General features: G+C 39.9%; 1 protein-coding gene across 9 annotated transcripts in view; it reads right to left on the bottom strand.

Moving 5' to 3' along the window:
- asxl2 (ASXL transcriptional regulator 2) overlaps positions 1-15,403 on the bottom strand; it is a 174,130-nt gene that overhangs the window by 47,330 nt on the left and 111,397 nt on the right. For 8 of the 9 annotated variants that reach the window (XM_033021422.1, XM_033021421.1, XM_033021423.1 and 5 more), the window contains one exon: positions 1,307-1,422. In XM_033021422.1, the coding sequence (XP_032877313.1) occupies positions 1,307-1,422 (116 nt within the window). Of the gene's footprint in view, positions 1-1,306; positions 1,423-9,478; positions 9,597-15,403 lie in introns of those variants that run through there. The other variant, XM_033021428.1, reaches the window with a different exon arrangement.

Below are 15,403 nucleotides of genomic sequence, written 5' to 3'. Positions count from 1 at the left end.
TCTAGCCTTGCCACTGTGAAATTGCAGTGTAATTCACACTAGAGGCAGAGCTAGAATTGCAAAACAAGCAGGTATTGCCTGGAAACTCAGCCGATAACTTTGGAGGGATGCAAAGTAACAACTAATCTGCAGTACTCCTTTTGAAGCGCTGTGGGGAAATATGGACTGTATCATCCTAGAAGTGAGGATCACTTCTGGCATTCCAGGGACATCTTGGGCAGTCCAGTGCCATGCCAAATTTGGGCACCTACCAGATAAATTCATCATTTGTCTTGCATTCTTTGGCTACAACACCCAACTCACACTGACACCTGCATATTACACCTGAATATTGTTTTGCCCATTCAATAAGTTTCTGAGTTGCAAGTCCCAAATGCCCTCCATTACAGCAAGCCCCTCTACCCCATGTCCTGTCCTCCTGCTTCACATTTCTAGCATCTGGAAAAACTGGACAGTGGGAGTCTTACCACATCATCATAGAAACATAGAAAATAGGTGCAGGAGTAGGCCATTTGGCCCTTCGAGCCTGCACCGCCATTCAATATGATCATGGCTGATCAAAAAAAATGTTACGGCCGTCACATGCGTGCTTCATTATTTCCTCCAGAGAATAAAACTAAATCAACAATGGTCTGACCGACATATTAAAAACATTTGTTTGAACATGTTCTGTAACCATGGAGAATATGAACCTTCAGTCTCCTTTTTAAAGCGTATTTCTTCTCTAGTTTGCTGTTCAATTGGCAGGCATGGAAAGATAGCCCAAAACTCATCTAAAATGAAGAGTAGGAAGAAACTGCAGATGCTGGTTTATACCGAAGATAGACACAAAATCCTGAGTAACACAGGCAGCATCTTTGGAGAAAAGGAATAGGTGACGTTCTAAAATGAGGAATAATCTTTCAAGTTAATGAATAGCATGGGCCTTGAATGAATTTGAACCGGGGGAAAAAACAACAGAACTGGAGATATGTAGAGAAATAAACATTTAAGCTTATTCTAAAAATTGTATATATCCATATTACACAAGTTACCTTATTAGACTACTGAATATGATATAGTAAATCTGAAAAATTGTGAAACAACTTACCTTGGTCAGAATCATTTGAAAGTATAATGTTGCCCAAGTATAAAAACCAATCTGGACATAAAATCTTCCCCGTAACACAATTTGTTGAATTTTGAATGTTTGGTTTATTTGTTCATCTTAAGTTAATAATTAATAAATTGCTGGCCCCAAGTCGGGCATATCTATGAGTTTACTAATAATAAACAAGAATCAATTTGGAATGGATAAAAGGCTAACCTGTTTGAGAGCTTTCTTGCTGTGCTTCTGGGATGGAGACATAACCTTACTCTGTGCAATGGAGGGGGAGGGACAACTTGACTGAGGCGAGGCTGGTTGAGATAACCTGGATGAGACTTGGAAAAAAGAATGGAAAATTTAAACATTGAAAACAATCCACTGTGTTAACATACAGAGGTAATATTTTTAACAAGTCAGTATTCCTGGATATACAATGTTAGTTTTATTTTACACCAAGAAATGCAATAATTATAGAATAATCACATTCTAATTTTAACTATTCAGGTGTACATTGTCATCGCGTGCATGCAAAGCCAATATGACAGAACAATCAGAGGAAAGTAATGAGGAATCAGAAAGAAAGCACAGAAAATAGTTGACAATTTCCAGCTCAATTCTTCTCTATAAATAGCACTGGCATTCTGACAATTGAACTCAAGGAAGAGAGCAACAAAATAGCTATGACAAAACCAAATTTACTTTTTGAATTAAAAAAAACTAAGGTAATTTAGTGATCTGATCTGCGAGTTAAATTTCTTCCTTTCTATTAAAGGATAAAGACTAAAGTTAGATTGATGCTTTCAAATCACACTTGATATTAATTATACGCTTTCTAATATGTGCAAGATGCTTATCACCATACTGCTTTCAGAAGTTTGATCTTCCAGTCTGCCAATTCTCATATATCATTCCGATGTTCACCTTTGATGCAATATGCCATTGTTTTTATGGCTGGCTCTCTCCATTGCCGTCAACCACCAAGTGTATCTTCCCAACCGCTAACACACCAAGTATATCATCAAATTAACACACCAGGTATATTCACACCACAAAGGCACGGAATAATACAGAAAAAGAAAATAGCAAGATTTGTTGTTACCAACTGATAATGCAGCTGAACACGTTTTTCTTAAAAGCCTCACAAATTTTGAGCAAGAAACCACTGTAAAAAGTCTGCTCTGGCCTGCAATCAATCGTACAATATAATCACTCAAAAAAAAATAGTGTAGCGTACAAGTAGTGACAGGAATTACTGTAAATCTACAACTTTTTTGAGATTAAATTAAACTGAGCAAAACCCTGTAGGTTAATGTGACGAGAAAAATAGATCAGTCTTTGCCGAAGGTCAGGTGATAAACTGGAGTAAAAGGTCAAGGCTGTTCAGTTGTTTCATTCCTTCGAAATTCTTGTGTTTTTACCCTGTTACCAAAAAAGGTTTCCAAATAACACATTCAAATTTCGAAAACTCCCAACACCCAGCCCTCTCCCCCGCCCCCCAACTACATTCCTTTCACTGGTTTAACAATTCGCAACTCTTCAATCCTAATGTGTAGGAAAGAACTGCAGATGCTGATTTGAATCGAAGGTAGACACAAAATGCTGGAGAAACTCAGCGGGACAGGCAGCATCTCTGGAGAGAAGGAATGGGTAACGTTTTGCGTCAAGACCCTTCTTCAGATCCTTATGTCAAACGTATTTTGTTTTTCATCTCTAGTCTTTGTCCAGCCATCTGCCTATTAAACCCTCCCCCCCTCACCTTTGACCTATTACCTGCCACGCATTGGCCTCCCCCTCTACTCTTCCAGCTTTCTTACCCCCCACCCCACCCTAAAGTAAGTCTTAAGAAGGCCCCCAGTCCAAAATCTCACCCATCTATTCTGCAGGGATGCTGCCTGACCCATTGAGTTATTCCTGAAGAAGGGTCTGAAGAAGGGTCTCGACCCGAAACGTCACCTTTTCCTTCGCTTCATAGATGCTGCCTCACCCGCTGATTTTCTCCAGCATTTTTATCTACCTTCGATTTTTCCAGCATCTGCAGTTCCTTCTTAAACATTGAGTTACTCCAGCATTTTGTGTCTCTTTTTAAACAGGACGACCCAAGTTGAAATTACTGACTTTCATATTATGGAGGTTCCTCATGAAAAGCGCTGATGGCCAATCATTTAGTGGGATCAAGGCCCAAGACAAAGCTAGTAATCGTCACCGGAGGAAAAAGGACGAGGAAATTTCAGGAAATACATTTATACAGTGGGCATAACTAACAACCACCCATCCAAAAATTAGATGTTACATGGTAGTAAAGTCTTTGGCTTTGTTGCTGCTACAGCATGGGCTTAAGTTCTCAACCAGAGGATAAGAATAAGAATAAGGAACACGTGTCGGAGAGTTTGATCCTGTGGGTCACGAAAAGGCTCTGAAATTGCAAGGGTTGCTTCATCTCATGAGCAGTAACTAATGCAGCTGTTTAGTCGAGACTGCAAATTTTCTGCACGATACCTGCACATCTTGTCAGTCTCCCACTAAAGTTGTGGCAGGAAATTGCTGATAATCCCAGCGCATTACAACCTGGCACTCTGTCTTCTTAACCCCTTCGAACCACTTCGTCACCAGGCTTACAGCTGAAGAAACAGTACCCGACATGCTCCACACGCTAGAACTCAAATCATCAATGCTCAGGCGACTGAACCATCCTACCAATAACTAGAGAGCAGTCCTGAGCGACTATCTACCTCATTGGAGAACTATCTTTGATCGGACTTTACCACGTCATTCCCTTTATCATGTATCTGTACACTGTGGTTGGCTCAATTGTAATCACGTATAATCTGTCTGCCGACTGGTTAACATGCAACAAAAGCTTTTCACTGTACCTGACAATATACTAAACTCAAACTCAAGATAAGAAATATTAACACATCTTTCTCGGCCTTTACCAGAACAAAGTTTCCGTTGTGGATTCAATAAAAACATTGGCCCAAAGCACGAGACACATAACAAAAACCACAGGTGAAAATGGCAACTGTAGCAAGTGTGCAGCAGCAAATTTCAAAGTTCAAGTTACTTAATATACATTGAAACTTGGAGCTCATTGAATGCCATGGAAATACTGAAGCAAAGATATGTACTCATGTACAAATTAGGAGCAGGGGTAGGTCACTCAGCCCCTTGAGCCTCTCCTGCTATTCAATAACATCACAGCTTATCTGTTTGTAACATCAAATCTGCATTTCCCCATCTCTGGAAAAATGGGTCCACCTTGCAATTTTTCTGCAAAATTTGTGTTTTTTTCAGGTTGATCTTTAGTTATGCTGGTCATCCACTTGCAGCACAAGCAAACGTGTGCTACTTACTGTGCTCAACATTTCAGTTTAAGAGATTAAGAGATGTTTTTCTTGGCACAAAAACTGTTCACACAAATAATTTCAGCTTTGTAATGAAAATTAAATCGGCGGAGCCAATAATAATTTTTACATAATATTTAATCGTTCAATTTAAACTTCAGTTTTCTTCATTTCTTCCTCCTCTCCCCAAGGCAACATTCCACGCGTCACCACATTTCATGTGAAGAACATTCCGTTTCCTCAGTTTAGTTACCAGTCATCTTGTGACTGGACAAATACATATTCATCCTCAACTGCTTTAACCATGAGACACATGCAAATCTAGCCACAGATTCTTGAGAATCAGGATCTAGTGGACAGAGACCAGGAAAAAGACAACTGAGCAATTTTCTGCTATCAGGACTGATGGAAGCATTCACGTCACCAGCATGACAAAGGTGAACTTAGTTAGTTCAAAATGTACTGTAGCATTAGTGAAAGGTCAAAAATTGCTGTCTTTGCCTTCAAAGGATTTGAAATTACTATAATTGTGCAAGGCAAGATCGCTTTTATGGGATTCTGCCTTCAAACCATATAACAAAGCCGAATTATTTTCAAAATTGACATAACAGGATTTTATTGCAACATATATCATTTAACCTGTACATTGGATTGGAACATCAGTACCTGGAGTGAGGCCAATTAAGTGTCAAAATGTGCTTGGTGCTCCAATTCAGATTTCTCCTTTCCCAAGACTCAACAATTATTTTTTAGCAACAGAGCACTGAGCTGGATGTTTATAATGCAGCAGCAATTTTTTCTTTGGGTGTTGGCTGTCTATTCAATCCGAGGAGATATATAGAAGTTAAACTTGTTGCAATTCAGAATCATGCATGTGAAGTCGCCCTCAGAAGTCAATGGGTAACACCAGAAGCAATTTGTTGACTATTTCTTTAATAAAAACATGCATGTTTTGACCTGTGGAGACCATTAACATTGTCCCAAAAGTTGCACTCGCCTTGTTTCTCACCTGGCTCAACAAAATCTAGAAATCAAGCCTGAAATCATCTACTCTTGAAAATTAACATAACATTTATTTGCTGAAGCTGGAAGAAGTGCAGATATTGAAGCCAGAGGATTTCTGTGAGCTTTCTGATTAGATGCAGGTAGACAGGTGATCAATTTCCAGCCCGGGATAAATAAGGTTCTATTGTATCGTTCAAGCATATATTATTGTCATCATGCTCGGCATAGGCATCATGGGGCGAATGACTTGTTCCTGTGTTCCACTGCTTTATCTTCCTATATTAGCATATTCTGCACAAATCAAATCCACAAGGATAAGAGATAAAGAATTGTATATGGAGCCACCTGCACCCATGATGACCTCATGCTTCAAGTATCCACCAACATCATGCAGGGTCAAATTTAGCTCACAGTAAATGACAAAACAAGCCTCTACAGCAGGTTGATGCAGCAAATTTCCAGTGATTCCCCCTTTAGGGAGTACACTGTATTGTGCTCTGAAAAACATACGTGCACACAAACATGGAGCGAAAAATCCACCATCGTCATCTGTCACTCCACTGAGTACTAACCAATTCAATACCTTTATTTTTCTGCTTATCAACTGAAGCATCATCTTGTTGGGCTACTCCTGCTGTCCAATTAATTTAAATTGAGTTTAAATGTGGTCATGTACTACAGGACAGGACACACGTGTTGCTTCAACTGAGTTAGTTGCACATGCACAAAGGATTGATTAAATTGTGGTCAGACAAAGACGATTAAATCACAGGTTTATATTGGCCTATATTTCAAGACAGCCATCTTATTTTAGGAAATTTGATACTTGAAGAATAGAACATACAATAAATAGTACAGCACAGGATCAGACCATACAGTCAACAAACAGGGTGACTGAAGGCTCCCAGGAGGATGCAGTCCTTGCGTGGCCGACCTCAAGAGCCGGACCAATGGATCTCGGCTTCAGGGGGAGCCATCCCAGCTCGCCCCCCCCCCCGCTGAACGGAAGTGCTGCTGGATCACGGCTTCAGGGGGATCTTACTGAGTTGGTCCCCTGCTCGTTGGGCCTGGCAGACCATTGGCCTGGAAGGGGGAGCCTGCTGAACTGGCCCCTGCTCGTCCCCCCCAAGACCAGAGACCGTGAGGGGGCCATTGACGGCAATGATGGGCGAGGAGCGAGGTCGGTAGGAGAGGAGAAGAAACTGGGGTCTGGCCTACTGCACCTTCGTGGTTGGCTGTGGGAGGCACCCCCGGGGAACTAAGGTGGATGGAAGAGGAGACAGAAGGGGAGACGGAAGAGGAGGCGTTCATGGAAGGAGATGGTTGGAGGCCCACAACAGCCTGGGACTTGCCTGAAACAGGCACCGATCATAAGAACTGGAGTGTGGACTTTGAAAATGATGACAAAACATGGTGCCTCTTCCATGAGGGCCGAGTAGACTATTTCTGTACACTTGCTAATCGAAGATTAGGGGTATGGCAATACTCTACTGGATTGTTTGTAAGAAAATGAATTTCACTGTGTTCGCACTTTGCACGTGACAATAAAAACACCATTGAACAATGCCAAGTTAATCTCCTCTGCCTGCACTTGATTCACATCCCTCCATTCCTTGCATATTCATCTCATAACCTCTTAAATGTCACAATTGTACCTGCTTCCACCAACACCCATTGCAGTGCCTACCAGGTACCCACCACACTCTGTGTAACAAACCTCTCCTGCAACCCTCCTTTAAACCTTGCTGCTCTGACAAAGTTATGCCCTTGAGTCTTTGATATTTCCACGCTGGGAAAAAGTTTCCGCTATCCTATCTATGCCTCTCATCATTTTATTTACTTCTATCAGGTCTTCCCTTAAACTGTGAGGCGCCAGAGTAAACAGTCCCAGTTTGTCCAATCTCCAACACCCCTTTAATCCAGGCAACATTGTGGTCAACAACATCCTTCCTGCAATGAGGCAGCCAAAACTGCTCACAATATTCCAAATGAAGCCTCACCAAAGTTTAAGAAAGCTACAATATGACTTCCTGACTGATACTCAATGCCTCAACCGATGAAGGCAAGCAACCCATATGTCTTCTTTCTTCTTTACTACTATCTATTTGTGTTGCTACTTGCAGGGAGCTGTGGACTTAAATCCCCATACTTCATTGCTGTTATGGGTTTGCCATTAACTGTATACTTTCCCTTTATATTAAATCTTCCAAAGTGGAACGCCTCACACGTTGTAATTAAACTCCATCTGCCATTTCTTTACTTGTCTTTGTAAGTGATATAAATCCCACTGTATCATTTGAAAGCTTCCATACTGTCTGGAACTCCACCAATTTTGCCGTCACCTGGACACTTACTAAGATCATAAGTGATAGGAGCAGAATTAGGTCATTCAGCCCATCAAGTCTACAGTCATTGAATCATGGCTGATTTATCTCTCCCTCCTAATACCATTCTCCTGCCTTCTCCCCATCACCCCTGACACTAACCAACACATCTACATTTTTGTCGGTCATATATATTACTCAGATCACAAATAACAGGTTCCAGCACAGATCTTTGTGGAACTCCACTGGTCACAGATCTCCAGCCAGAATAACACCCTTCCACCATTATTCTCTGTCCTTTTTGAGTAGTACAATTCTGAATCCAAACTACCAAGTCATTGTGGATCCCACACATCTCAATATTCTGGATCAGCCTGCCATGAGGGACTTTATCAAATCCCTTACCAAATCCTTGTAGACAATATCCACAACCCGACCCTTATCAATCACCTTGTCATCTCTCAAAAATATTATTTGAGTTAGAAAGACATGACGTGCCATGGCCAAAGGCATGCTAAAGGGCTAATTATGCGAAGGCAATAATTATCCCATTCTCTTCTGAATGTGAATAATCCTACCTTGCAGAATTCCCTCCAATAAGTTCCCTACCACTGATGTGAGACTCATCGGTCTAAAATTTCCTGGATTATCTCTACTTCCCCAAGAAAGGAACAAAATTGGCTGCTGTCTAGTCCTGCGGGGTCTCACCTGTGGCTGGAGAAGATACAAAGATCTTCGTCAAGGCCCTTTCTACCTCTCTTCCCTCCCTCAATAACCTGGAATAGTTCCCATCAGGGCTTGAGGAATTGTCCATCTTAATGCATTTCAAGAGACCCAACACAACCCTGATCTCAAACTGATATTAGTATACTAATCTCCAAGTCCTTCCACTTGCTGAATATAGATGCAAAGTACTCAGTACCTCATGAGATACTATGACAGCAACCATAATGTTGAGCAAACATTGATGCATTTATATATTTTGCACCTTTTTAATGATTTCAAAAGAAAATTTGCAAATGTTCATGCAGTTAAACTTCTCACTTTAAAATCAATGAATCGGAAGTATAATATTGGAGGTGTCAATTCCTTTTATTGAGCTGTTGCTACAGGTATCTAAATGATATCCTAAAATATTATAATATAAACACAGTTATTGGTATGCAGAGATGATGAAGCACAAGACCTCGAGAGCTCCACTTTTAGCCAAGACTGTCAATGTCACAGCATGTGCTATGATAATGGTTGGAGAATGATTGACATTTTATTCTGATTTGCTTTAGTCAAATAATCCACAAATAAGATTGCAAAAGGTTCTGTGTTCCAAAAGTGATAATTTAAGAAATGTTAAAGCTTTGGTATTTTTTTCTGTAATGATCTGGTCAATTTCAGGCCTGTCATAAATTCAGACCAGGAAGAGAACTGCATCATATCAACATTACATTTACAAAGCAAGTGCCAGAGATGAAAATCATTGTGCCGTTATTAATCAGCTTTGATGAAGAAAGGAGACATTTCTTCACAAAGAACTGCTGCTAAATTTATTTGTACTTCTGCAAAAACTCTAGTTAAAGTGTCCACATGAAACTTGAGTTGATGTTCCAACCACAAAATCAGCCAATGCAAATACGATTCTGCTGCCATGCAAACATAGGTCTCCTTAACAGACATCAGTGTTTCTAACATACACAAGGTTCCAACAAAACATCAAGGTCTCTTACCTTTATACTGATCAGTGTAAAAGTTTTTATTCAACATTTTTTTCTGATGTCACGTCAAACAGTTGAAGCTGCTGCTGCTCTGCCTAATTTTAATTTTCTGCCGTTTTCAATGCCTCAGCTCATTGGTCAAATATAGTTTATATCAGCGAAATAAAGCGTTTCTGAAAAAAAAGCGTCATTTCCGCTTTCTGCGACTTTATTTCGGTACTTATAAGGAAGTGGTTGTTGATTTTTATCAGCAAGCTTCCTGTAGCAAGTATATGAAACAAATTATATCACTGCAAAGTTCACAGAGCAGAATAAATTGATTATTTTGATACTTTCCGAAGGGCTTTTATCATTCATTGCTATCCAGTGTTTTAACGGAGAACAATGATTTTATATTTTTGGTGCTTATACATGACCGACTTTCAACATCCATTCTCTTTTTAGAACTCCATGATTCAAAATTTTTGTTGTCAGAATTTAGATCATCATGTCTGATTGGATTGTGCTTTGCCCTATCGCAATGGTCATCCTCAGCTTCAGAGTCTCAGCCAATGCAAACAGCTGGTCTGATGTCAACTTTTGCTTCCTTTTGGTCCAGCCTCACCATAAGATTAACAACTTGCTATCTGGCAATTATCCACATTCAAATTTGCAAATTGTTAAATCATTGAGCTATCAGGATAGTTGTTCTCTAAAATGTAATAATTTGCAAGCACTGATGAGAAGCATGCACTGCAAATGTACTCTGCAAACAATGTGAATGTATACTCCACAGTGCTAGTTACACTAGATGTGACAACCAATTGTCAACTAGATCGTTGAAGCTGAAATGGCATTGAATGAGGAAGTATATTAATAGTGAAGCACTCAATTCTAGGATCACAGGTCTCATTTTCCACCAAGTGCTAGCCATATAGTCAATGTGATAATATATTTGAGAGACTGTCCACAGCAACTGACATACTCTTAAACCGTTGCAAATTTTCTGTACACAAAACCTCTCTGCCCACGCTTTAAAAAAAACTGTTATAAAATACTGTCTTTACAATTTTGATGGACATTTCTCAGCTTCAGTTATGCACTCTGGGTAGCAATGGCACTTGAGGTCACCACTGGTGGAAAGGTGTAATTGTAGTGTGACATAGAAATTAAACAGCTATATTTTTAATATCAGAATGATTTGGCAGATATCACTACTGAAATGCTGAATTATTTGATGATGTTGGATTTGTGTGGTAGACACACATTTTCTCCATTTTAAATAAATCAACAATTACATAAATCATTATGTTTTTACAGTTGCTGGTCAACCTCTCTAGCACTGAACATTATTGCATGAGTAGTTGCATTCCTTCAAGTTCCAGGGATAGTTGGAGATTATTAAAATCTAATATGTCAAAATATGAATATTTATTCCTCTGGACCTCTGTGCAACTAGACTGTACTTTGTCACAGTGTTTGCCCATTCCAATGCCTATTTCACTCTACACCCACATCTAATCTGTCAACCTGATGGGTGAAATAATTACTTGCCCTGATCCCATATGCCATTCCTTGTTACCAGATTATGTATTAAGCAAATTATTGTAAAAAATTCAATTACTACTGCCACAGTGGTTATGAAAATGCATGAAAAGAACTGAGTGCAAGATTTACATAAGATTTAATATACACCCCCGAGTAAATGAACTCAACAATTGTTCTCAATTCTGTAGGTACCTATGCAATGATATACTGACAAAAACATACGTATTTCCAACCATTTAGAAATGAGGTGGAGACTGCTGCAGATTGTTCCAAAGGGTTACAAAAGAAAAATCCACATACAGTAAGTAATGGAAATTAGCTATGTAAACTTACCACTCAGCAATTATGCTTTCTCACTGTCAACATTAGTCGTCGCATTGTTGTAACAACTAACTTCTGTACACATCAGTTCTTGCGTTTGTACTGCTGAGAAAAATCTACGGTCTCATCAACTTTAATTCTTCCTAAATATTGATTTTATTAATTAATATTATAAATTCTGGTATTAATTAAACTTATTGGATAAAAATTAGGGACAGAGTATATGACCAACAGTAAGACTGAATTATGCCTGCACGCACATACGTTATGCCCCATCCTCTACCTCACCAATGCAAGTCAATACTTGGAACTGGACATTCAGTGCTTAGACATTAGTATATTCAAAATTATGTCTCTTTGTTTGCACAACTTAATTTCCTCATGTTACATTTTTGAACATCACGTAACAGTTTTTTCTGCTGATGCAAGCACATTTGTGTCTCGTCACCGTGAAAGTGCCAACCACAGTGAAAGGGCCAATTCACCACTCAATTTATTTGTCTGTGGATCAGATGACTACGTAAAATTGTGAAGATTTTGTTTAATCATTTCTATTTCTCCAACTTCCCTGATTACTCATCTATCTACACAGAACATGCCTACAACTGGATCTGAGACTGCAGCAGAAAAACAGCATTGCTTAGAAATATTAATAGGAAATCAGGAACATTGAGGACCAGAATAAATTAAATCATTTCACAAATCCCTCATGGTCATGTTAAGTCCCATCTGATAGATGTTGTTGGTTTGATGGATATGAAAACTGTTTCTATTATGAAATATTAGCTGCGATGCCCACAGCTTCTTGTGTACTGATAATGTTCTAGGTTGAGTGGGCAGAGTCCTGGACTACGGGAAATGGAAGGTTCGGGGAAACAGGTAGGGAAGCAAAGCCAAGACCAGGGACATCAGCTGTGAGGGCAGAACAGGGTCAAGGGTACGTCCAGCCACAGCCTGCTCCCATTTCTTAAGTTCATATCATAAGTAAACGATGACAACAGTTTCCAGCAAAACTTTGACATGTCCAAATATCAACGGACAAAATAGGTTGTTGTCAACATGAAAATGGAATATAAATTAAATATTTAAACTGATAGATTACATATGAAATAAAATAAAAGCAAAATGACACCATGGAGTTGGTTGGTTGTCTGGGGGGGGGGGGGGGTGCAGCAGCACAGTGGTGTCACTGTAGATATGCTGCCTCACAATGCCTGAGGCCAGAGTGCTCTTGCATGTTCTTCCTGTGACAACACAAGTTTCCCCCACATGCTCCAGTTTCCTCCCACATTAGATTAGATTAGATTATTTAATGACCACACAGTCAAGCTGGTGGAATTCAGGTTCAGTACAGGATGTTACAAGGTAGGCTGATTCCCGTCAAACATAACATAAAACACAACATCATACAGTATACAGTACATGCATGGGGAGGATATGTGCTGTTGTCATAGTGTGTTCAGAATTCGGATTGCGTGTGGGTAAGAACTGTTTTTAAATCGAGATGTCTTGGCGGGCAGTGAGCTGTAGCGCCTTCCTGATGGCAGCAGGTGGAAGATGTGGTGAGCTGGGTGGGAGGGATCAGAGATGATTTTCTTCACCCTTGACACGGACCGTTTGTGATGGAGTGATTCTATTGATGGAAGGGGAGTGCTGATGATTTTGGATGCTTTGTTAACTATGTGCTGTAATTTATTACGGGAGTGAGTGTAAATTGCCCAGCGTGGGTCGGGAATGAACGAGCAAGAGGGATAACATACAATTTGTGTGAATGGGAGATTGATGGTCAATGTGGACTTGTGGCACCACAGGGCCTGTTACAGTCAATCAACCGTGAAGCATTATCAAGGCACTTTCTATTGATGACACCACGGATGATGCCGCACAACCTGGTCCGACATACTATGTAAACAGAACTACAGTGCCCTCCATAATTTTTGGGATAAAGACCACTCATTGATTTATTTGCCTCTGTACTCCACAATTTGAGATTTTTTACAGAAAAAAAATCACATGTGGTTAAAGTACACAGTCAGATTTTATTAAAGGGCATTATTATACATTTTGGTTTCACCATGTAGAAATTACAGCTGTGTTTATACATAGTCCCCCCCCCCCACCATTTCACGGCACCATAATGTTTGGAACACATGGCTTCACAGGCGTTTGTAATTGCTCAGGTGTGTTTAATTGCCTCCTTAATGCAGGTATAAGAGAGCTCTCAGCACCTAGTCTTTCCATACCCTTTGGAAACTTTTATTGCAGTTTATCAACATGGGGACCAAAGTTGTGCCAATGAAAGTCAAAGAAGTCATTATGAGACTGAAACAAGAATAAAACTGTTAGAGACATCAGCCAAGCCTTAGGCTTACTAAAATCAACTGTTTGGAACATCATTACGAAGAAAGAGAGCACTGGCGAGCTTACTAATCGCAAATGGACTGGCAGGCCAAGGAAGACCTCCACAGCTGATGACAGAGGAATTCTCTCGATAATCAAGGAAAACCCCCAAACACCTGTCCGCCAGATCAGAAACACACTTCAGGAGTCATGTATGGATTTGTCAATGACCACTGTCCGCAGAAGACTTCATGAACAGAAATACAGAGGCTACACTGCAAGATGCAAACCACTGGTTAGCCGCATAAATAGAATGGCCAGGTTACAATTTGCCAAGAAGTGCATAAAAGAGCAACCACAGTTCTGGAAAAAGGTCTTGTGGACAGATGAGACAAAGATTAACATATCAGAGTGATGGCAAAAGCAAAGTATGAAGGAGAGAAGGAACTGCCCAAGATCCAAAACATACCACCTCATCTGTAAAATACGGTGGTGGAGCTGTTATGGCCTGGGCATGTATGGCTGCCGAAGGTACTGACTCACTTATCTTCATTGATGATACAACTGCTGATGGTAGTAGCATAATGAATTCTGAAGTGTATAGACACATCCTGTCTGCTCAAGTTCAAACAAATGCCTCAAAACTCATTGGCCGGCGGTTCATTCTACAGCAAGACAATGATCCCAAACATACTGCTGAAACAAACTAAAAAATGGTCGATTCTTGAGTGGCCAAGTCAATCACTCATTCTGAACCCAATTGAGCATGCCTTTTGTATGTTGAAGAGAAAACTAAAGGGCACTAGCTCCCAAAACAAGCATAAGCTAAAGATGCCTGCAATACAGACCTGGCAGAGCATCACCAGAGAAGACACCCAGCAACTGGTGATGTCCATGAATCGCAGACTTCAAGCAGTCATTGCATGCAAAGGATATGCAACAAAATACTAAACTTGACTACTTTCATTTACATGACATTGCTGTGTCCCAAACATTATGGTGCCCTGAAATGGGGGTACTATGTATAAAATTACTGCTGTAATTTCTGCATGGTGAAACCAAAATGTATAAAAATTTATTAAAATTTGACAATGTGCACTTTAACCACGTGATTTTTTCTATTACAAATCTCAAATTGGGAACTACAGAGACAAATAAATAAATGATGGGTCTGTCCCAAACATTATGGAGGGCACTGTAAATGGTTTGGGAAACAGGGCTCCAATACTGAATGGGATTGTGGGGGAGGAGGCCGAGGACAGGGATTGCAGGGCACGCATTCTCATTCTCATCCATGGCCATCCATTAATCTACCATTTAGAAATGGTATTTCTAAATGGTAGAAATGAATTTCTGACCTATGCAAAAGATATCCAATGCAGCATTGCTGAAACCAGCTAAAAAAAAATCTGAAACTTTAAAAGTTGCTTTTTCATCTTGTTTTTAAAACCCAGGTACAATAATGTTTTTCTAAATACCACTCTGCATCTCGAACCAGTCATCCATATACATGAATTGATAAAATAGCCAAACTATAGGATTTAGACAAAAAATGCAGGAGAAACTCAGCGGGTGAGTTCCTTCTTAAGTATAGGATTTCTTCATTTGTTGAAGCATCAACAACTTATCTCTGTGCTCTGAAGCACACTTTGTGCCCATGTTGTTTCTGATGACATTTCGATATCCGGTAACCACATTCAACAGTCACAATAAAATTTTGGTCCCCCACAGCTGTGATTCAGAGCTCAT

Source organism: Amblyraja radiata, chromosome 5 (genome assembly GCF_010909765.2).
Source record: "Amblyraja radiata isolate CabotCenter1 chromosome 5, sAmbRad1.1.pri, whole genome shotgun sequence".
Taxonomy (NCBI): domain Eukaryota; kingdom Metazoa; phylum Chordata; class Chondrichthyes; order Rajiformes; family Rajidae; genus Amblyraja; species Amblyraja radiata.
Note: the sequence above shows the minus strand (reverse complement) of the source record. Positions and strands in the feature narration are given on the sequence as shown.